Source organism: Idiotropiscis lumnitzeri, chromosome 13 (assembly GCF_059441095.1).
Source record: "Idiotropiscis lumnitzeri isolate Australia: NSW breed Sydney's pygmy pipehorse chromosome 13, RoL_Ilum_1.0, whole genome shotgun sequence".
NCBI classification, from domain to species: domain Eukaryota; kingdom Metazoa; phylum Chordata; class Actinopteri; order Syngnathiformes; family Syngnathidae; genus Idiotropiscis; species Idiotropiscis lumnitzeri.
Genome location: NC_142403.1, coordinates 454,717 through 477,023, shown reverse-complemented (window position 1 = coordinate 477,023; position 22,307 = coordinate 454,717). Strand labels below are relative to the sequence as shown.

The 22,307-nt window shown below is 44.4% G+C and overlaps 1 protein-coding gene and 1 pseudogene across 12 annotated transcripts in view; one reads left to right on the top strand and one right to left on the bottom strand.

Moving 5' to 3' along the window:
• nlgn1 (neuroligin 1) overlaps positions 1-22,307 on the top strand; it is a 342,392-nt gene that overhangs the window by 188,770 nt on the left and 131,315 nt on the right. For 10 of the 12 annotated variants that reach the window (XM_088312249.1, XM_088312254.1, XM_088312251.1 and 7 more), the window contains one exon: positions 2,546-2,812. The exons of the other annotated variants lie outside the window; for them this stretch is intronic. In XM_088312249.1, coding sequence (XP_088168375.1) covers positions 2,546-2,812 — 267 coding nt within the window. The remainder of the gene's footprint in view (positions 1-2,545; positions 2,813-22,307) is intronic. 12 annotated transcript variants of the gene reach the window in all.
• On the bottom strand, positions 13,099-14,847 carry LOC148323995 (uncharacterized; annotated as a pseudogene).

The window sequence follows — 22,307 nt, the reverse complement described above, 5'->3', positions numbered from 1 at the left end:
CGGTGCGCGTACTGCTTTGAGAAAGTCACGTGACCACTACCAGAATCGTGTCGACACAGCGGTCGCGCGCCAAACTGTGTTCATAAGGAAGCGCATCTGTCAACAGGATGGACGCTCAAAACAAGCATCGAGTTATTGGCGCGTTACTTTGCGTTAAAGATCCGCAAGATGGAAGACGTCACTGTTGATGCGCACTCAGAGGTGCAGCGCTATATGTCAGCAGGACACGTTGCACGTACGGAAGACCCGCTCTTATACTGGAAGTCCATTGAGGCAACATTCCCTCACCTATTTATATTAGCCATACAGGCGTTGTGCACACCGGCCTCTTCAGTGCCTTCTGAGAGGATCTTCTCAAAGGCAGGGTAAATTGCCTCAAAAAAAGAAATAGACTGAATAACAAAACGCTGGAGAAACTAATTTTTTGGAATAAAATGCTTTAATTACAATGAGTCCATTGTCATTCACAACACTTTTACTTGGGCATTCAGACAGATGTTCTCTTAATTTATCAACTGCGTCTCGAATATTTTTTTTATGAAATTGCGTGTATGTAAAAATAATGTGAAAGCAAATGCCTAATCAGAATCAGAAATCCCTTTGTCATTGTACTCAAGTGTGCAACGAGATTAGAGAGCTCCCCTCTCCAGTGCAATACAACAATAATTCAGTTAAATATATAAATTAGATAAGAGAATAATTAGTGCGATGGAAAGTAATACGAAATAGGATATATAAAAACACATCACGTCGCTAATCAATGGAATTGGATAAAATTAGTTTGACAGATCAGTGTCAGATGACCCTGTCAAATGTTTCCTGCAAGTCCACCAGGTGTCAGTATTCAGCAACACAGTGTCAACACAATGTCAATACATTGTGTCACTGTGTCGAAACGATACAGGATGCCTCATCTACCCATCACTAGGAAAATCGGTTTAACAATGAGTATTTATTAATACAAAATAGTGGCAGTCCAATCAACAATCAAGGCAACTATAGTTATCTTAATATTACACCCGTCGATAAATCAGGAGAAAACACAAGGCGCTGGTGGAGAAAAGCTCACACCAGGGAAGAGGTAAACGACGGAACGAAAACGCTTGCACCGGCAAGGGAAAGGAAAAACGATTAACGTAAATAGCTTGCCAAAAGGGCAAGAGGGAAATCCAATGGGGAAAAACGAGGAACGAAAAGAGACCGAGCAATAGCTGGCAAAAACGTGGAACACAAAGAGATCGCTAGAGCAAAAATGCATGAACGAGAGAACAATCAATACCAGAGTCATGAACGTGGGCAATGCAGGAAAAATTATCCGACGCCGGGCAGTCAGTGTAGGTGGCTTAAGTAGTGTGTGGAATTAGTCAGTGAATGAATGTCAGGTGCGGCGCCGGTGGGCTGGTTTCCCGCTCGTGATGATGCGGGCGGAGTCGGTCGCCGGAGGAGACGCCCCTGCTCACCTGGGAAAAACAATAACAAAACAGGCGTGACCGGCACGGGTCATGACATTTTGTTTACCTTAAAAGGCTTTTGATACCTTGGATTATAGTGTACTCCTTAAAAACTGAGCAAACATGGTTGCGGAGGAGTTGCATTCAAAGGGATTTTCAAGTTATTTAGAAAATAGGGAGCAGTTGTGGGGATGAATAATACTATTATGTTTAGTTTAATTTTTGGGGGGAATATATTACAGGTGCTGAAGGGGTTGAAACAAGAATTTAAAAGAATAAAAATTAGGTTGGATTAAAATAAATTATCTAATAAATAAGTGTAGTTATAATTATGAATTCAAAACAAATGTCATGTTATTCAGTAACAGTAGGAGAGACATGGGTGCTCAAATTGACATTTATGGTATTGATATTACTAGAGTAAGAGAAACTGCTGCTGGATGTCATTCTTAATTAGAATTCGAGTTGGAAACCACATCTATCGAGCACAAAGTAAAAATTATCAAAAACAATAGCCCTGTATGCAGAGTAAAGATGCACTGGATAAGAAAGCACTATATATATCGATATTTAATATAACATTATGAGTGTTCCATATATGACCCATTGGATTGACGTATGAGGAAGGCCGGCAAAACATATTGTCAGTCAATTTTTACTTTACAAGAACGAGCCATAAAATAATGAGTTGAAAACCATAGAGAGAACCAACAAATTCACTATTTATTCAATTAAATAATAAGATTTTGTGAATTGGCAGATAACATTATTTATTTTACTTGTGATTTTTCTGAGTTAATATTTTTTCCCTTAATAATTCCAGACAAATAGGAGGGGAAAACACTGAGGCCCTGAGTGGCCCGCGGCCCCTGTTTGTTTCCATACAACCCATACCTTCACAGCCCAGTTTGTCTCTTTTCCTGACACTAATCCCTCTCAAATTCCAACACTACCCATTTATTTCTTAGATGTGGACAACAAGTTCATTATTGATATTTGTCTCACACATTATTTCAATATTGTTGTCATTGTTGTTCAAAAAGTATATAAATAATTGTTCCCTTCTTTCCTTTCTCTGCTTCAAACATATGTAGGCCTGTTTCAAAGGGCCATCACCCAAAGTGGCACAGCACTGTCAAGCTGGGCTGTTAGCTTCCAGCCAGCCAAGTATGCCAGAATGCTGGGCCGCAAAGTTGGCTGTAATTTTGAGGACACAGTCGAGCTTGTGGCGTGTCTCCAGAGAAAACATTACCAAGAGTTGGTGGATCAAGACATCCAGCCTGCACGGTACCACATTGCCTTTGGACCTGTTATTGATGGTGATGTAATCCCCGATGACCCTCAGATACTCATGGAGCAAGGTACAAGATAACATTTTGGATTTAACTGTTTGGTTGATTATTTAGTATTTCACGCAATATCCTATAACTTCATGTAACCAGTTAAAGTAGTGAGATGACACATTTTTTTATGGAATTTATTTAAACTTCTTCTTAAACTGTCATCTTTCCAAAGTGGAATATTTTGTGTGACCCAGGACACAATAATAATAATAATAATAATAATAATACATTCAATTTGCAAGTGCCTTTCAAGACCCTCAAGGACAGGCCCGGCTCTTTGGGTAGTTTCATGCCGCTCTTCAGGAGCTTTCACATTACATGCATCAAAAACGCTTGGCTGACGCTGCCATTCATTCCCCCTACGGCTAGATGGCACGCTGACGAGGTAAGCCTGTCAAACGCACGACGAGAGACTCTCTTGCGTGACATTGTTTATGTTGTAAACAATTTCCGTTAAGTTGGCTCTCAAAATGGTAGTGAAAAAATGCACAGTTAAACAAAAATATGAAGAACAACACAGGATATTTTTGACAAAGTGAGAGAGTTTGTTTTTTTGTTCAATGTAATGGCAAGCCGGTCCGTCTTGTATGTCACGCAGCAATAGCGCATTTCAAAGCTTCCTATCTTCAACGTCACTTCAGCTTACGCCATCCTAATTTTGAACAAGAATTTCCAAAAGGGACTGAACTTCGCAAGCACGAGTTTTTTGAAAAAACTGAAAAAGTTTGAAAAGTCAGGCAGAAAATCAGATGCAGTTTTTTAAAAGGTTTATGAAACACTCTGAGACTTTACCGCTTGCATCATATCAACGGGGCGTATCAGACATCCAACTCTCCCGCCACAATGTTGAATGCAGAATATTGGATAATAATACGGCTGATGTTCATGTGTGCCCTTGTGTATAATGTGGCTCTTTGCAGTAACACAGAAAAAAAAGTGGCTCTTAGTCTCTGACTGGTTGGCCACCCCTGCTCAAGCACATTGTACATTAATAAAACCAATTAAAACCAAACTGCTGGAAAATGACATGACAATATATAATATATACGTATATACACAAATCCCCATGTGTATACACTTACATCCCACAACATATACAAGTGTAAAGAAACACTCCTATTGCCTGTCCATGGTACAGAGGGGAAATAAATAAAAACGCTGAAATGATAAAAAAAAAATACTGAATGATTGATAATACTGCAATGATAAAAATACTGCAATGATAAAGGTACTGTAATGGTAAGAGTCCTGAAATGATAGAAAAATACTGCAATGATAGAAAATACTGCAATGATAAAAGTACTGTAATGGTTAAAGTACTCCAATGATAAAAAAATATACTGCAATGGTAGAAAATACTGCAATGATAAAAGTACTGTAATAGTAAAAGTACTGCAATGATAGAAAATACTGCAGTGATAAAAGTACTGTAGTGGTAAGAATACTGTAATGGTAAACAAAAAACAGCATTGGTCAATATTTAAGTACAGCATTGGATAAAGCACAGCAGTAGTGTGTATTGCATTCTCGGACTGCACAATTGCACTAATGCCCGCCCGTTTGTAGGCTTGACCTAATGTTCTTGTTAAAAAGTCTGACAGCAGCCGGCAGGAAGGAGCGGCGAAATCTCTCTTTCATACAGCGAGGGTGTAACAGTCTATCACTGAAGGAGCTGTGGAGTGTTCTAAGAGTGTCATTGAGTGGGTGGGCTGGGTTGTCCAGCATTGATGACAGTTTTGCCGTCATCCTCCTGTCGCCCCACTGAGTCCACAGAGTCCAGGGAGCAGCCCAGGACAGAGCTGGCCCTCCTCACTAGTTTGTCCAGTCTCTTTTTGTCCCGGCACGAGATGCCTCCTGCCCAGGAGACCACTCTATAGAAAATGACCGATGCAACCACCGAGTCATAGAAGTTCCTGAGGAGTGTTCCTATAGAGAGCGTCTGTGTTGTCGCTCCAGTCCAGTTTATTGTTCAGATGAACACCCAGGTACTTGTAAGTTGAGACCCTCTCAACGTCTGTTTCCTGGATATTCACTGGTGCAGGTGGAGAGTGCAGACGCTTGCAGAAATCCACCACCAGCTCTTTGGATTTCCCAGCGTTGATTTGGAGGCGGTTCTGCAACCGTAATCTGTAACCCCTCTGTACTTCGATCGTTTTTCTAGATTTTTGAGAACTGTGGCAACAATGATATTGGTCTGTAATTTGCGAGTCGATGTTTATCTCCACTGTTATATATCGGAATAATGGGAAAATACCAGTTTTGAAGGACAGGTTACAAATGTATGTGAATGGTCGCACTTGTTCTATAATGTTTATTAAAATCATATCAATGTTAAAACAGTCACTAGATTTTTTTGTATTTTGATTGTTTTTAGAATATTTAATATTTCTATATCATTTACAGCTCTAAGAAACCTAGTATGTCAATTATTCTTGACAATTATTTAGTTCATGTTTATTTATTGTATCTGTAATTTCTTTTGCTAATTTCCTACCAACTTGAATAAAATAATTATTGAATTCATTAGTGATATCTGAGATTTTATCAATAATATTTTTATCTACTATAAAGTATTCAGGATAGTTTATTTTCTAGAGTTATTATTTATTATACAATTTAATATTCTCCATGTTTCCTGTGTGTTACTCTTATTCTGTTCTAATAGTGCGTGGTAATATTCCCTCTTATTTGTTCTTAGAATATTTACAAGTTAATTTTATATTTCTTTTAATTTATCTTTGAAGCACTAGTTCTTGATTTTAAAAAAATGTTTATATAGCAGGTTTTTCTTTTTACATGCCTTTTCAATCCCCGGTGTCATCCATGGTTTTCCATGTGGGCCTTGACTCTTTCTAGACACAGTTCTTAAAGGACAATGTTTGTCATATAGTGAGATTATAGTTGACAGAAATGATTGGTATGCCAGATTTGGGTCTTCATGAGAATAGATTAAAACCAATTTTGTTTTTCTAGATCCTTCTTTAAGACAGTGATGGAGAGTTGATTCCTTGTTCTTAATTCTGATATATAGGTTTGTGTTGTGATGTTCCTAATGTATCAGATGCGAGGCAGTTGCTATGGACTTTTTATGCTCTGTTCTTTTTTTATTTACCGTATTTTTACGTCCAAAAGACGCGCACCAGTTGAGGGTGCTATTTCTGTATTTAATACTTAAACTGGGCGCGCCACACTACGAGGCGCATGCTAGCGAGCTAGCTAGCGAGTCATGGTGATAGCTACTAGTAGCAGCACTCTATCTCAGACTGATCAGAGATGTCATGGCAACACATCTAATTGACAACGTCAGGGCAGGGATGTCACTGGTCACCACACTCCTTAGAGTCATGGTTTCAAATTGTTGGAATTTATCTTTATATCAATGTTAGAATTTAATTTTAACCCAATGTAAACTCAAATTAGTAATCTGACTCCAATTCGCGACCTTACCCAACTCTCACTCACTGCCAACTCTCACTCGCTGCCACGATGGCCGAGTGGTCTAAGGCGCCGCGTTCCGGACCCAGTCTCCCCAGGAGGCCTGGGTTCGAATCTCGTGGCTGCCAGGATGGCCGAGTGGTCTAAGGCGCCGCGTTCAGGACCCAGTCTCCCCAGGAGGCCTGGGTTTGAATCTCGAATTTCCCCATTGTGGGACTAATAAAGGCATTATTATATTATAATTATTATCCAACAATATGCGCGCTCGTTCTGCAATAGAAAGGTATCAGGAAGCCGGCATTTTCACGCACAAGTGGGTTTATTCCCAAGACACAGATTTCTACATGGCACCTGGGTCTCGGGTCCCTCTCAATACAACTCTACACCTCTCTTTCCACCAGCGAATGTACTCTCCGAGTTGCCCAGTAATGATTCATACTATACAATACGCAAATGGAGCAGAGACAAAGGCATCCTGGCATGATTCTATTGGCTATGTGTATCCTGCAGTTAACTTTAGCTTGCTCTCATTGGTCTTTCTTCTCCCGCCGAATCCCATGGTGGCTCCTCCTGGTTTTGCTATTCCCCGATGGCCGCTCCTTCATCCACTGCTCCCGGAGTCATCTCGTCTCGCTCAGCACCGTCTGCTTCTAAAACATTCCATTCTTGCACAACCCCCGCAACCAGTTTTGCTCCACCAGTCACACTCTCAGCATTTTACAATATCACATTTTCATACACTGGATGCACCAACATCTAATGAACTATGTTAAGCTCAAACTCTTATATTCCTTTAATAGTCAAATGCATGAAATCCTTTAAGTGTAACCGAAGTTTAGACCATGCTAATGACAAGACCCTCAGGAGAGGAATGCAGGAAGATTGGATCACAGCTGCACCACAGGAGGTGTGAACGAGACCCCTCTGAAACAATGGACTTCCATGCCGGGATCACAAAAGTGGCTCCTAGCAGTCTACCCTTTGTTCTGTTTAGATTGACTGCCATGATTACATTCTCCTTTAAAATCAAAACCATAAATATCTCTGAACAGAATACAAGCAAACAATGAAACAAAGAAATTAAATTAACACAAAACATGCATCTCTCATGCCATTCATGTCACCAAAAGAAATAAAAATAACACAAAATCAGTACTGAGGTATTCTGCGAGATTATCAGACTGAGGCATTCTGGGAGCCTCAGCCATCACATGGCTGTTTAGAGATAAGTGAGTGGTGTGCTTTGGGCAGTGTGTTTTTTTTAATTTATTTATTAATTTTTTTGCAGTCTGTTGTTTTTGTTGTCTGTCATGTTTCTTGCTTGCAATAACATGAATGATAAGACAGACAACGACATTGTGGACAGCTGCCCTTTTGTCCAGCTTTCTCCTGCACCATCACCGAAAAACGTATTCATATAATGTATTTGTCACACTCAATTCAAAGCATAGAAGTCTCAGAGTTTGGCCAGCAGGGTGTGCTAACATGCACTCTGCAATGCCCCAAAAGGAGCAGGCTCAATGGTCAAGAGAGTTGCTCAGTCTATACAATAGGCGCGTTGCATGACAAGGTGCCTCGTTTGTTTTGGGGAAAATTTGGGACTTTGAAGTGCGCCTTATGGTTGAGAAAATACGGTAATATAGGTTTGATGCTTTGGAGTATTTAAGATCGGTTACTCAGTGACACATCGTCAGTACGTCAAGCTTTCTTCGTGTGAGGATGTCAGCCTTCTTCCATGTGGTCTAAAACCAGCTTTGCTTGTTTGTCTTTGGAATTTTGCTTTTACGTCGCCACTTTTGTCTCCTGTCTGCTTCTGGGTCTGAATCCCGCTCCACATGTGACATTATGTACTGACCACTCATGGACCCAGCAGACTGAGACAGAACCCAATGAGCCGGACGTCACCACCTGGTCCTAACCATCCTTTGATTTCCAATTAAGGAGTAATCGTCTCACTGGCTACTCCTTCACCTTTTCCCCGGACAATCCCTTTTGTCGCTCCTCCTCAATGGGTCGCAAAGGCACGAGCCCCAGTCTGCCGGCTACCTCCCTCAGCCTGCCAACCACTTTAACACCCTTTGTGTAAGCTTTGTCTTTTACTCCACGTCTCTCTCACCTGTGGCAACTACTTGTAGTTGTTTTTTATGCGCCAATAATCTTTCACCGCCCGATAATTATTTTTTAGAGTCCGATTTTCCCTCAGATTGTGAAGATGTCCAAGAATTAGTTAACCATCGTTCTGATTCTGATTTTGATCCTTTTCCCCGGACAATCCCTTTTGTCGCTCCTCCTCAATGGGTCGCAAAGGCCGTCACGAGCCCCAGTCTGCCGCCTACCTCCCTCAGCCTGACAACCACTTTCACACCCTATGTGTAAGCTTTGTCTTTTACTCCACGTCTCTCTCACCTGTGGCAACTACTTGTAGTTGTTTTTTATGCGCCAATAATCTTTCACCGCCCGATAATTTGTTTTTAGAGTCCGATTTTCCCTCAGATTGTGAAGATGTCCAAGAATTAGTTAACCATCGTTCTGATTCTGATTTTGATCCTTTTCCCCGGACAATCCCTTTTGTCGCTCCTCCTCAATGGGTCGCAAAGGCCGTCACGAGCCCCAGTCTGCCGCCTACCTCCCTCAGCCTGCCAACCACTTTCACACCCTTTGTGTAAGCTTTGTCTTTTACTCCACGTCTCTCTCACCTGTGGCAACTACTTGTAGTTGTTTTTTATGCGCCAATAATCTTTCACCGCCCGATAATTTGTTTTTAGAGTCCGATTTTCCCTCAGATTGTGAAGATGTCCAAGAATTAGTTAACCATCGTTCTGATTCTGATTTTGATCCTTTTCCCCGGACAATCCCTTTTGTAGCTCCTCCTCAATGGGTCGCAAAGGCCGTCACGAGCCCCAGTCTGCCGCCTACCTCCCTCAGCCTGCCACCACTTTCACACCCTTTTTGAAAGCTTTGTCTTTTACTCCACGTCTCTCTCACCTGTGGCAACTACTTGTAGTTGTTTTTTATGCGCCAATAATCTTTCACCGCCCGATAATTTGTTTTTAGAGTCCGATTTTCCCTCAGATTGTGAAGATGTCCAAGAATTAGTTAACCATCGTTCTGATTCTGATTTTGATCCTTTTGCCCGGACAATCCCTTTTGTCGCTCCTCCTCAATGGGTCGCAAAGGCCGTCACGAGCCCCAGTCTGCCGCCTACCTCCCTCAGCCTGCCAACCACTTTCACACCCTTTGTGTAAGCTTTGTCTTTTACTCCACGTCTCTCTCACCTGTGGCAACTACTTGTAGTTGTTTTTTATGCGCCAATAATCTTTCACCGCCCGATAATTTGTTTTTAGAGTCCGATTTTCCCTCAGATTGTGAAGATGTCCAAGAATTAGTTAACCATCGTTCTGATTCTGATTTTGATCCTTTTCCCCGGACAATCCCTTTTGTAGCTCCTCCTCAATGGGTCGCAAAGGCCGTCACGAGCCCCAGTCTGCCGCCTACCTCCCTCAGCCTGCCAACCACTTTCACACCCTTTGTGTAAGCTTTGTCTTTTACTCCACGTCTCTCTCACCTGTGGCAACTACTTGTAGTTGTTTTTTATGCGCCAATAATCTTTTACCGCCCAATAATTATTTTTTAGAGTCCGATTTTCCCTCAGATTGTGAAGATGTCCAAGATTTAGTTAACCATCGTTCTGATTCTGATTTTGATCCTTTTCCCCGGACAATCCCTTTTGTCGCTCCTCCTCAATGGGTCGCAAAGGCCGTCACGAGCCCCAGTCTGCCGCCTACCTCCCTCAGCCTGCCAACCACTTTCACACCCTTTGTGTAAGCTTTGTCTTTTACTCCACGTCTCTCTCACCTGTGGCAACTACTTGTAGTTGTTTTTTATGCGCCAATAATCTTTCACCGCCCGATAATTTGTTTTTAGAGACCGATTTTCCCTCAGATTGTGAAGATGTCCAAGAATTAGTTAACCATCGTTCTGATTCTGATTTTGATCCTTTTCCCCGGACAATCCCTTTTGTAGCTCCTCCTCAATGGGTCGCAAAGGCCGTCACGAGCCCCAGTCTGCCGCCTACCTCCCTCAGCCTGCCAACCACTTTCACACCCTTTGTGTAAGCTTTGTCTTTTACTCCACGTCTCTCTCACCTGTGGCAACTACTTGTAGTTGTTTTTTATGCGCCAATAATCTTTCACCGCCCGATAATTTGTTTTTAGAGTCCGATTTTCCCTCAGATTGTGAAGATGTCCAAGAATTAGTTAACCATCGTTCTGATTCTGATTTTGATCCTTTTCCCCGGACAATCCCTTTTGTAGCTCCTCCTCAATGGGTCGCAAAGGCCGTCACGAGCCCCAGTCTGCCGGCTACCTCCCTCAGCCTGCCAACCACTTTCACACCCTTTGTGTAAGCTTTGTCTTTTACTCCACGTCTCTCTCACCTGTGGCAACTACTTGTAGTTGTTTTTTATGCGCCAATAATCTTTTACCGCCCAATAATTATTTTTTAGAGTCCGATTTTCCCTCAGATTGTGAAGATGTCCAAGATTTAGTTAACCATCGTTCTGATTCTGATTTTGATCCTTTTCCCCGGACAATCCCTTTTGTCGCTCCTCCTCAATGGGTCGCAAAGGCCGTCACGAGCCCCAGTCTGCCGCCTACCTCCCTCAGCCTGCCAACCACTTTCACACCCTTTGTGTAAGCTTTGTCTTTTACTCCACGTCTCTCTCACCTGTGGCAACTACTTGTAGTTGTTTTTTATGCGCCAATAATCTTTCACCGCCCGATAATTTGTTTTTAGAGTCCGATTTTCCCTCAGATTGTGAAGATGTCCAAGAATTAGTTAACCATCGTTCTGATTCTGATTTTGATCCTTTTCCCCGGACAATCCCTTTTGTCGCTCCTCCTCAATGGGTCGCAAAGGCCGTCACGAGCCCCAGTCTGCCGCCTACCTCCCTCAGCCTGCCAACCACTTTCACACCCTTTGTGTAAGCTTTGTCTTTTACTCCACGTCTCTCTCACCTGTGGCAACTACTTGTAGTTGTTTTTTATGCGCCAATAATCTTTCACCGCCCGATAATTTGTTTTTAGAGTCCGATTTTCCCTCAGATTGTGAAGATGTCCAAGAATTAGTTAACCATCGTTCTGATTCTGATTTTGATCCTTTTCCCCGGACAATCCCTTTTGTAGCTCCTCCTCAATGGGTCGCAAAGGCCGTCACGAGCCCCAGTCTGCCGCCTACCTCCCTCAGCCTGCCAACCACTTTCACACCCTTTGTGTAAGCTTTGTCTTTTACTCCACGTCTCTCTCACCTGTGGCAACTACTTGTAGTTGTTTTTTATGCGCCAATAATCTTTTACCGCCCAATTATTATTTTTTAGAGTCTGATTTTCCCTCAGATTGTGAAGATGTCCAAGATTTAGTTAACCATCGTTCTGATTCTGATTTTGATCCTTTTCCCCGGACAATCCCTTTTGTCGCTCCTCCTCAATGGGTCGCAAAGGCCGTCACGAGCCCCAGTCTGCCGCCTACCTCCCTCAGCCTGCCAACCACTTTCACACCCTTTGTGTAAGCTTTGTCTTTTACTCCACGTCTCTCTCACCTGTGGCAACTACTTGAAGTTGTTTTTTATGCGCCAATAATCTTTCACCGCCCGATAATTTGTTTTTAGAGTCCGATTTTCCCTCAGATTGTGAAGATGTCCAAGAATTAGTTAACCATCGTTCTGATTCTGATTTTGATCCTTTTCCCCGGACAATCCCTTTTGTAGCTCCTCCTCAATGGGTCGCTGTTTTGAAACAATTCTGATACTGCTTATGATCAATTACAGCATCAATAAGAGTGACTAGTAGCGAGACTGATACCCAATCGCCAGGCTACAATGGGTTAAGCTGTCTGTTATTTCCAATCAGACAAGCGTGAGCCCTTGAGTAGACACTGCTTATTATCAATTACAGTATCAAATAATATAATAGTCACAACTCATAATCAATTGCTATGACTTATTATTAACTTCAGGATCGCGGATCGTCGGCGACTTACATGGACAACAAACACTTCACTGCGTTAAACAAGCGGCACATTTTATTTAACCCACAGTATAAAGTGTACAAGCAAGCAAGCAAGCAACAATTGTATTTCAGCTCATAGATTACATGCAAGACATAAATCTCATTACCGTGTGCTGGAAGGACGGAGAGCCCCGGCGTCCTCAGTAATGCGAGCAAAAAATACGATGCTGGGCGTCCGCGCGTAGAACCCTCAGCCGACTCTACTTTCGTTTTGCCTTTTTCACATTCTTATAGCCAATATCGCACCCCATCCCCTCCCGTTCGAGTGCGCTTTGATGGTTCGCATGGCCCTTCGCACAACTTTGGCCTTTGCCAATCCTCACTCCCTTTTCGTTATCGACTGTACCTTTTCGCATGAGTCAGACATTCCTGGTGCTTAGGCCCTGTACGAATTCTTTCCAATTATTCCCGTTCTCATAACACATAGATACAACCTGTGCAAATTCTCATAACACATAGATGCAGCCTGTGCGAATTCTCATAACACATAGATGCAGCCTGTGCAAATTCTCACAACACATAGACACAGCCTGCGCAAATTCTCATAACACATAAACACAGACATCTACTAACGCGTGTATATAGGTATAAAATGGTTATTATGCAGCATTTATGTGGTAAAACAACATTGATAAACCATATTTCACTTCATTCCACTCCTGGTGTTTTACCACCAATTGATGCAAACAGGTTCCACTAATTTATTAACCCGTTAACGTATTGTTCCCAATTATCCAATATCCACTGAAACCATGGTACATTATATGAGTGAGCAAAGCAAAACCAATGATGATCTTGTAAAACATTTACCACCACATGAGTCAACATGTCTATGCGCGTGGTACAATGGATTTCTCGCCTGGTATATTCATTTCCAATCCGGCGGACATATTCAAAGATATGCCCTTCTTCTTCTAAATTTAAAGTTAGTTCACACACATAACGGTTATATCAAGAATTGACAGTTTCAATTTTTATTCTCATGGTTCCATGCAATGATATATTTCTTTTTCTACTTCTAATCGAATTCGTCGAACATAAACACAAATTCCAATATTGCATAGCGTAGTCAAAGCGATAGCTATTAAAACCAAAATCATTGGTGGAAGCAACGTTGCCCTAGCAGTTTGTGACAAGCCTGAAAATATGTCCCACCAATGGTGAGCAGACTGTTGCTGAATGATTTTAGCAGCATGCAACATTTCTCCTTTAGCCATCAATGTCGATACCATCAGTTGGGAAACATTGGACGCATGTGACTTTATCAATTTCTTTACCTCAGTGGATCGTTCCAATGCGCATTTGAAACGCTCCAAAGAGATTTGCCATGGTGTGCGTAGCACTTCCCATTGTACAGCCGTAAACCGGCTAGCAACTGTGTAATTTGTCAACCAATACGTCCCGTTTCCCCACTGAGGTATGCGGCCCCACCTGCCACAAAATGTCCCTACTAGGTTCCCTCGACCAATCGCACAAGGTGAAGTTTACGTTGGTTAAGCAAGGATTAACAAATTCATGATGCAATTTACAAGCTAGTCCTTTATCAGTGTTTTCGCAAAGATCGGTATTAAAGGTCTGGTTTGTGTTTGGGTTCACCACAACTCAGAGGATATATTCCAGACACTACGCCACTCCTGGTAATTTCCTGTAGTCATTACTCGTACGAAACGCTCTTTTTGCGTCTGCGCATGTAGGTTTTGTATGCTACATGTGGTCCAGTTTAGCTGTTTAGTTACATTGGTTAACACTTCACTAGTGGCGTTCCACATATTTAATTTCCATTTAAATACATTTTGCCACAGTTTAGCATTTTCGTTTTGTCCCACTATTGAATTAGGAAGCCATATTCCTACTTTTAGTAGGGCATCATGAGTTCCCTGTCCGGTCCCAGCTAATTTATAGCGTGTCACTTCATTATCAATGGTGTTAGATACCCCCAATAACGTTCCGGTTCCCCCCAATAAGGTGTCGTGTTAACACTCTCTCTTCTTTCGAACACACGTGGGAAAAACAGGGAATACGACTTTCCAATACATTTTCGTAGTTATTGCTGATTGTGCCAAGGGTGTACATGTATCAATTATAGGTACCAGCTGGGTGTTTGTAATGTGTGTGGGGGGGGGGGTCGCTTTACTAATGCCTCTCCCCTTCTCTGGGATGAGTAAGCATTTATAATCACTGCATTTCTTGTTAACACCATTGTCCAGTTCTTTCCTTGACGGGTCGGATCACACTCTGCTCTGAACCAAAAGCTCTTGACATCTCCTTCCATCGTACCTGGTTTCACTGCGCACAGCTCCACCCTGGACTTGATCCAGATTCTAGTTCCGTTACGAAATAGCCATTGGGTTGATTCTTTTCCAGGACTCCAGAATACTGCATCAGCGGTGAGGTTGGCCACCGCACACAGCCCGCCCCCCGGACACGTCACTCCATCCTGGGTCACGTTGACCCCCTTGACCCTCTCACTGCCGGTCAGATTCCATGACAGCGGGCCCTGCATTCGGGGGTACAGAAGGCGTCCGGTCGTTTGCTCCCAGGAGAGTTGGACCATGGCACCAAGGTCAAGGAAGAGGATGACCAAGCAGCCGACACCACCACCGTACCGGACTTCGATAACGGCCTTGGCGTCTTGATCCGTTGCCGGCCCGTCCCACAAACAACTCCCACCACGTCATCCACACCGGCTGTAATGAACACAGTTAGTTCCTACAATTGAAAGGCACAGATTAGTTTTCACGTAAATAACACATTTTTCTTCTCCTTCAAATAAGACGCTCACTGTAGCGTCGTCTCCTTGTGCAATTATCTCAGCAGCCCGGGGGGGGGGCCCTGAGTTTTGTTTTACCCAAACCTTAGCTCCGGCCCCGTCGGTTGAGCCAAAGCCCCCTGAGCCTCGCCCAGATCTTATCACTGGTTTAGGAATTTCCTGAACTGTTGTCATATTGCACGGTTTTATTACCACCTGGGCGATTTTACTGCCCTTTTCAAGGACTAACGGCTGGTCGACAAAAAGTTTACAGACCACTCCAATTTCCCTTGTTTCAGGTGCAAGGTCATTCCAGCCAGTGTGTCCATTTCAATTATCCATTCTGCGATGGATGTAACCACCACTTCATATTTCCGAATTGGCATGTGTCCAATTTTCAAAGGCAAAGTTACTGCCTTTCCATTTATAATTTGCCCCCCTATTCCTTGTAACGGGACTAGGGTGCCCTTCATTTTGTTGGGATTTCCTTGAATCAACGAGGCTTCCGCCCCTGTGTCAACCAGTGCCAAAACACACTGAACCGAATTATTCCAATAAATTGCTAGCTTTACATGGGGTCGAATATCACCGACACTCCATCGTTCTGACAATTTTGACTGGCTGGCAACAAAGGCTTGACCTTCATCCTATCCTAAGAGATCAAAGACTTGAGACCTCTTGCCTTTGTTTTTTCCTCTCGCTTTTTCCTTCTTTCCTCTTCGAACGGCTGCAACATACCTTTCATCCTCACTGCTGCTTTCCAAACATTCCTCTCTGTCCCCCTCCACGGGAGGGGCAGAGGGCACAGCTGGTTTCATCATATCTTTAAGCAGTTCTGCCAATTCTGCAAGTTCAGAACGACTGGATCGTTCTTCAAAGCGCAAACAATTAACTTTAAGTCCTCTTTGTCTGCACCTGGCCATCAAAAACTCGTTTGATTGTCCATCAATCTCCGAACGAGGGACTCCCGCGTCTATTAACGCTCTCCACATAGCGCGTCTGTCCCCACCACCACCACCATCATTTTTGCTACGAGATCTTTGATCTCGTTCCGATCGGACAGGTGGTCGATTCTCCGATCGAGGCATACATGTTTCACCCAAATCTCCCAATGCAGCCAATTCATTGAGACGAGTTTTTACATGGCAAAACGACTCATCTGCCGCTCCCAGCAATATAGTCAATAATGCTGAGCGGTAATGTGGCGGAGATTCCTTAATGAGAGTATCCCGCACCACCTTTCCAACCGGCTCCTCATCAATATTAGCCCTGCCGCTTCGAGAAATCAACTCACGGGTACATAATCGACCCATGCGCTGAATGGCGTCCCGAACTGTGGTCCACTGACCCCGCGACTCCGGCCAATCATGCCAAGTGGGAAAAATAACTTGTGTGGAGACACCGTACAAGTCCAATAGCGACTTAGCTTCGCCCTCCCCCAACACCCTACAATTAGCCCTATACTCAACATTAATTCGGGAGTCCGTACTTAGCCCACCAAATCTCAAAGCATCCCCATGATCCAGCCCAATTGCATCTGCACCTTCCTCGTACAGACGTCTGATCCATGAGTCAGTGGGCTCCCCCCCACGCTGTTTATATTTGGTGGAAATTTGTGTGATTTCGTCCTGTGAATAATCTTCCTTAGTTACAGTTACTCGCGGTGCGGGTTGAGGAAACTCCTGTCTCCGCACATTGGGGTTTCCTTCAGCGTCCACTACGACAACCCCATTAGCATCCCGCTCGACATCCACAATAGGCAATACCACATTTTGCTCTTCACGCCTGCGTGCTATCGGTTTTATTTGCAAATGTGATAATTTTGGATAGAGGGACTGCCCGGTGGCAGGGGCTGTTACTTCAACGTCACCATCCCCCCATATATCTCCTTCCCAGCCCTCCGGCTCCCACTCGCCCGCAAGATCTCTCGTAAACGCCCGTATTTGTTGCGTTTCAACGCGGCGATCAGTTTTCCGCTGGTTAGCTCGTGCTTTCTTGGAAATATGCACAATTGTTTTTTCCAACACAGAATTTAATCTAGATATTTCCTTCTCTAGTTCTTCGATCTTATTGTTCTGCATTAGAATTTCTTGATCTTTACGCGCACCAGCGAGGAGAGCAGCGTCTAACGCCATGCTTCTGCACAAATCCACATCATCTTCCGCACACCCCCCAAAGGCGCTCTTTTACGGACCACCACCTGAGTCAATAAATCCTTAACTGACGTCGGGCTGGCCCCCACTGGCATGTTAACCCACGGACCAGGGCGTCCCCCATTCCGCGTCAACAATTTCCCAATTTCTCTAAACTCATGACTGTACCACCCCGGCACTCCCGAGACGCAGTCAGCACGACTGTCCCACCCCGGCACTCCCGAGACGCAGTCAGCACGACTGTCCCACCCTGGCACTCCCGAGACGCAGTCAGCAAACCCCCCTTCGGGTTCATCCAAAGTTTTACTCTTACTCAAACAACAAGCCATGTCCAAGTCGCAGTTTTCCAGAGAAAAGGCCGTCACGAGCCCCAGTCTGCCGCCTACCTCCCTCAGCCTGCCAACCACTTTCACACCCTTTGTGTAAGCTTTGTCTTTTACTCCACGTCTCTCTCACCTGTGGCAACTACTTGTAGTTGTTTTTTATGCGCCAATAATCTTTTGCCGCCCAATAATTATTTTTTAGAGTCTGATTTTCCCTCAGATTGTGAAGATGTCCAAGATTTAGTTAACCATCGTTCTGATTCTGATTTTGATCCTTTTCCCCGGACAATCCCTTTTGTCGCTCCTCCTCAATGGGTCGCAAAGGCCGTCACGAGCCCCAGTCTGCCGCCTACCTCCCTCAGCCTGCCAACCACTTTCACACCCTTTGTGTAAGCTTTGTCTTTTACTCCACGTCTCTCTCACCTGTGGCAACTACTTGTAGTTGTTTTTTATGCGCCAATAATCTTTCACCGCCCGATAATTTGTTTTTAGAGTCTTATTTTCCCTCAGATTGTGAAGATGTCCAAGAATTAGTTAACCATCGTTCTGATTCTGATTTTGATCCTTTCCCCAGGCATTATTCAAGCCCTAGTCAGTTTTTGTCACATTTTTCTGTTGATGATCCCTTCCCTTCAGACCCTTATGTGGGTGCCCGCTTAGTCATTTACCCGGGACCTCCGCGGGGAGGGCAACGTAGGCACCCAAATAAAGGTTCTTCCAGTAATCTCGCTTTTTCCAAGTTGTGTCAATCAGAACCTGTACCCTTAGTGTCCAGCCCTGAACTCTTTCCTTCAGACCCTTACTTGGGTCCCCGGTTGGCCATTTACATGGGGCTTCCGCTGCGTGGACAACGGAGGCGCCCAAGTAAACATTCAGGTTCCTCGCCTAATCCCACGTTTCCCAAATTACGTAATTCCGAACCTGCCTTTCTCGTCACCTCGTTCACTGCGTACTTCTTCGCATAGTTCCGTTTGGCCTGTTTCTTCCAGTTTAACTTCCTCAGACCCTTTATTTGCGACCCCTCGTGTCGCTTGTATTTCCCAACCGCTACGGTGGCAGGCTGATGAGGAAGGGCCCCGCGCCGGCATTTCGGCAGCAGCAGGCTCCTCGGCTTCCCCAGAACCTAACCCTGGTCCAGTTGTTCAAGCCTTGCGGCCGTCCTCCAACCTGCCTTGGGCAGCGCAATGTCTGCCGCCGCTTTCTGGCCTTCCTCCAGCGGCGCAATCTCTACATCCACCCAGCGACCTTCCTCTGATGGTCCAGCACTGCATCCACCCTCTGACCTTCCCCCGGCGGCGCAGGCTTCGCGGCAGCCCTTAGACCTTCCTCAGGCGCCGCAGGCTCCGCGGCCGCCCTCAGACCTTCCACAGGCGGCGCTGACTTTGTGGCCACCCTCAGACCTCCCTACGGCGGCGCAGGCTCCGCGGCCGCCCTCTGACCTCCCTACGGCGGCGCAGGCTCCGCGGCCGCCCTCTGACCTCCATACGGCGGCGCAGGCTCCGCGGCCGCCATCTGACCTCCCTCTGGCGGCGCAGGCTCTACGGCCGCCCTCAGACAATCCTCCGGTGCCGCGAACGCCACGGCCGCCTTCTGACCTTCTTCCGTCTCCGCAGGCACCGCAGCTGCCCTCCAACCTTCCTGCGGCTGCTCAAACCCTGTGGCCAGAATCCGACCTTGCCCCAGCAGTGGAAGCCCTGCAGCCACCCTCTGACTCTCCTCCTTTGGTGCAAACCCTGCGGCCGCCCTCTGGATCTCTTCTAGCAGTACAAGCCGTGCAGCCTCCCTCTTACTCTGCTCTGGTGACACATTCTCTGCGGCAGCCCACACTTCTCATCTGGCCTCCAGGACAGCCACTGGATTGGCCTCGTCAAGACACTCTTGTCCATCCTCCGGGATGGCCACCGGACTGGCTGCCTCAAGAACCTCTCGTCTGGCCTCCGGGTCACCCAGCGGACTGGACCCACTAAGACCCTCTCTTCTGGCCTACGGGTCGCCCACCGGGCTGGCCCCGCCAAGACCCTCTCTTCTGGCTTCTGGGTCGTCCACCAGACGAGACCCGCCAGGACCTTCTAGTCTGGCCTTCCCTGATCGGTCTATAGTTTTGCTTTTGAGTTAGAATTTAGTTTCATTTTTTCCTTGTGTTCTGGTGTATGTCTTTCTCATTTGAGTATCCTGTCCACCTGTGCTAGTTTGCCCAATCCTTTGTGTTACCCAGTTAACTCCCTCCAACACTTTGTGTCTGATCCGCGTTGTGTCATCTGTATTACATTTTTAGTTTTCTTTCTGTTTTTGTTGGTTTGTCACATCTAACTGCTATTGTTTGCTGTCTTAGTCCTGGTCAGCAGATTTCCTCCATTTATGCTCGTTTACCCAATCCCTTGTGTTACCCAATCATACCCTGATACACTTTGTGTCTTGTTGAGTTGTTTCTCGTTGTCTAGTCCGTTTGTATTTAGTTTCTTGTTTTCTTACAGTCTTTATTGCTCATTGTGTTTTTCAAGTCTTCTTGTTTGAATGTTTGCTGACTTAGTCCAAGTCAAGATAGTTTCCTAGTGTTTAATCCTAAAGTTACTTTATTCCGTTTTGTTTTGGACTTAGGTTTATTTAGTGGTTTGGATTTTTTTCCTTTAGTTTCTGGGCACCAGGTGGTGCCCTTTTCTGTTGCCGGTAATTCTCTATGGAATGAGCTTCCATTAATTGTTAGGCAAGCCCCCTCTCTGTCCATTTTTAAAACCCGTTTGAAGACACATTTTTATATGTTAGCTTTCGACGCTACATGAGACTGTCACTGTTCTGCTGTTCCTCTAGAGTCGATTGTAAATGTGTTTGTGTTTTAATTTGTGTTTTTATTACATGGTAATTTATATTGCATCATAAGGAAAGCGCTTTGTTACAGCTCCATCTGTTGTGAAATGTGCAAAAAAATAAACTTGTATTGGATTGTATATATTAGTATATACATATATATAGTATAGCTTTTTTTAAATGCATTTCAACTGCTAGATGCATTCTACAAAATACAGTCCAATGACTATGTGAGTCCTTCAATCCTTGTGCATAATATTTGCTCAGATGAGTGTTGTTGGAATTTATCTTTAAATCAATGTTAGAATTTAATTTTAAACCAATGTAAACTCAAATTAATAATCTGACTCCAATTTGTGACTTTACCCAACTCTCACTCATCCAACAATATGCGCGCTCGTTCTGCAATAGAAAGGTATCAGGAAGCCGGCATTTTATTCCTAACACAAATCTGCAACTTGGGCTTGGGTCCCTCTCAATACAGCTCTCTTTGTCTCCGCTGTTCAGCATTAATTTATAGACACAATATGCAAATGACACAGAGACAAAGGCATCCTGGCATGATTCTATTGGCTATGTGTACGCTGCAGTTAAACTTTAGCTTGCTTTTCTTGGTCTTCCTTCAAGTGGTGGCTCCTCCTGCTTGTGGTTGAAGGGTCCAGTTTCTTGTCGACCCCTTCCCCCTCGAGGTATCTGTCTCCGCCAGGCACCAACCTAAAACCTCCCAAACCTTCACATTCTTTCACTTTCTTTGTTCAACTTCACCAGCCACACACTCAGCATTCCACAGAATAACAGTGACACAAGATGCAGGACATCGAATAAAACTAGCCAGGTTTCAACTCTTCCACTCCTTTATTCCCTCTCATGACCTCAGACAACTGAGGTCATCACTCGAACCCCTTATTTTATTGTTACACACGAGCTAAAAATCAAACAATGAAAAATTAGTAACAACTTACAAATCAATAGAAAGTGAGGTAAAGCTCAATAGAAAATTAGTAAAAATTAAAAATCAATAGAAAATGAGTAAAACTTAAAAATCAATAGAAAATGTCATTCTAGTAGAAAATCCGTAGAAAATTTCATTCCCTCCTCATGGCCTCAGGTCCCTGAGGCCATCTACACATACTCACATCCCGGACTCCCGGAGGGCCACAGCTGTCTCCCCCTCCTGGGGGTCCTTCTGAGGGATCATCATGTACTGGCCACCAGGAGGGAGCGGCCCCAACGTGCGTTCAATTGTCTTAACAGTTAATGATCTGATACATGGAATACAACAACATCCACATAACACCATAATGGCGGCAAACACAGCCATAGAAATCAGTACTGATGCAATCAAGCTTTTATATTTGCCAAAGATGTTTAACCAGTCAGAGTACCAACTGGTGTCCACACCTGAGTGCTCCTTCATTTTGTCACTTAACGTGCGCAGACCCTCCAATGCCTTGGTAAGGCGACCGTCAGGAGATGTATTGTTGGGAATCAAGAGTACAACACTGATCCCCAAAAATACCACACACTCCTCTTTCAGCTAACACCATATCTAAGCCCATTCTATTTTGGAATGCCATCAGAGATGTGGCAGCCAATTGCTCATGCACTGCCTGGAGTGCCGAGGTGGTGAAGTTCGCCAATCGTTGGACATTATAATGAACATAATTAATCCGGTCCACATTTTTGTTTACCGTAACAAACAGGAAAATACTCTCCCATCCTGCCGCAATTTGATCCACCAATTTATACTCGTCAGGGACCCCTCTTGGAACTCCAATTGCATCTATATACGTGGGATCTCCTGCATTCAACCATTCGTGCATGTCCCTTCTCTTCCTGTTAAGGAAGGGGACTCTTCCCCATTTTCTAACGTCTTCCCATTCCGTTTTGGCCATATCTAAGGCTGTCACACTAACTGGCATGATCAGCGTGACCAGGGCGCACTTACCTGAGGCATTGGTGGGAAGCCTATTGAACAGCACTT